This window comes from Suricata suricatta, chromosome 4 (genome assembly GCF_006229205.1).
Source record: "Suricata suricatta isolate VVHF042 chromosome 4, meerkat_22Aug2017_6uvM2_HiC, whole genome shotgun sequence".
Taxonomy (NCBI): domain Eukaryota; kingdom Metazoa; phylum Chordata; class Mammalia; order Carnivora; family Herpestidae; genus Suricata; species Suricata suricatta.
The window spans coordinates 140798280-140799707 of NC_043703.1; the positions used below are offsets into that span (position 1 = coordinate 140798280).

General features: G+C 52.9%; 1 protein-coding gene across 1 annotated transcript in view; it reads left to right on the forward strand.

Annotated features, from left to right (window-relative positions):
• Positions 1-1428, forward strand: part of LOC115290733 (xanthine dehydrogenase/oxidase-like) — a 76714-nt gene that overhangs the window by 27395 nt on the left and 47891 nt on the right. The window contains 2 exon segments of the mRNA XM_029938558.1: positions 623-691; positions 1006-1092. Of these exon segments, the coding sequence (XP_029794418.1) occupies positions 623-691; positions 1006-1092 (156 nt within the window).

Here is a 1428-nt window from a genome sequence, read left to right on the forward strand (position 1 = left end):
TCTGCCCCTGGCACCCTCAGACATCCTGAGCAAGTCTTTCCCCAGGGGTGATGGGTCATGGACCCTGTACCCTTCCTCCAGCACAGGGTCACAGTGACGAAGAGTGTCCGGGTTCCATGAGGTCATCTGGCACACTGGTTGGACACCTTTCTGAACCCAGCACTGGGCTTGGCCTTGCTTGGGAGGAACCCCACTAGACCCCAGGCTGGAAAGAGGCCATCTGGGCCCCCCAGAGCTTGACTGATGTAGAAGTAGAGGCTCTTGAGTGCCAAGAGAACCTGCAGTGATTTATCTCACAGAGACTTCCCATGGAAGAGGCCCGGAAGGGGGGAAATGGGCCATAGATATGTTCTGGTAAAGTAAGACTTGGCTTTTATAGAGAAATTTTCTTAAAAATAAAATTTCATAATGCTTCCAGAAGAGATCCTATTTGTCTACTCATGAGTGGACTTAGTCTCTGTTAACCAAGAAAGGGTGAGTGGTTAGAGCAGAGGTCTTCTGTCCACGCAGAGGTTGGAGCAGAAGGACCTAGATTTTGTTGTATAGTCATGATCCAGGGTCTTTAACTTCTGTGAAAACCCTTTGCAAATGTTTTTTGTGTGACTATTTGTCTTCTCTCTAGGATGGTGGGTGCTGTGGAGGGAGTGGGGAAAACCTAAACTGCTGCCTGAACCAGAAGGAAGACCACACGGTAAGTGAGTCCATCTTTCCCTGGAATCCGGGGGCCAATCTCAGACCCAAGGAGGTAATGGGCTCCCATCTCAGCAGCACAGCTGGAAGAGGAAACGGTTAACCCACATGGTGAGGGCGGTGGATATGCACGTAAGCCCTGGGGCCTTTGGCTAGACCTCCTTGTTCCTGCCTCCCAGAAGCTGCCTGGCCCTCCACCAAGCCCACTGGGGAAGGTGGCGGTTTGCAAATAAGGCAAAGGAAAGGGTAGGTCCCGCAGGGCATTTTACTGGATGAGAGAGATGCATTATCACTCATCTGTTCTTTTTCCAGCAGGTCACTCTCTCGCCATCTTTATTCAACCCGGAGGAGTTCATGCCCCTGGATCCCACCCAGGAGCCCATCTTCCCCCCAGAGTTGCTGGTAGGTGACGCTGATGCCCTCGGGAGAGGTCCAGCTACATCTGGGTGCCACGAGGCCCGGGAGACCCTCGTTAAGCACACTAGCGGGGACCTTTGTGCCCTTGCCCTTTGGGTTTTTCTTTCTTCCTCTGATACCGGAGGTCAAGCCCCTGTGTCACATACTCCCAAAGGGACCCACACTTCTCGCATACACATGGCTCAGTACAGAGGGTGGATCTCTCCAGCACCCCACGTAGAGTAACAGGTGCTCCAGAACTCCAACATTTATGGCAAGGACAGAATCAAGCATCTCTCTAAGTCCCAAGTCCAGATCCACGACGGGAGTTGGGGGGGGGGG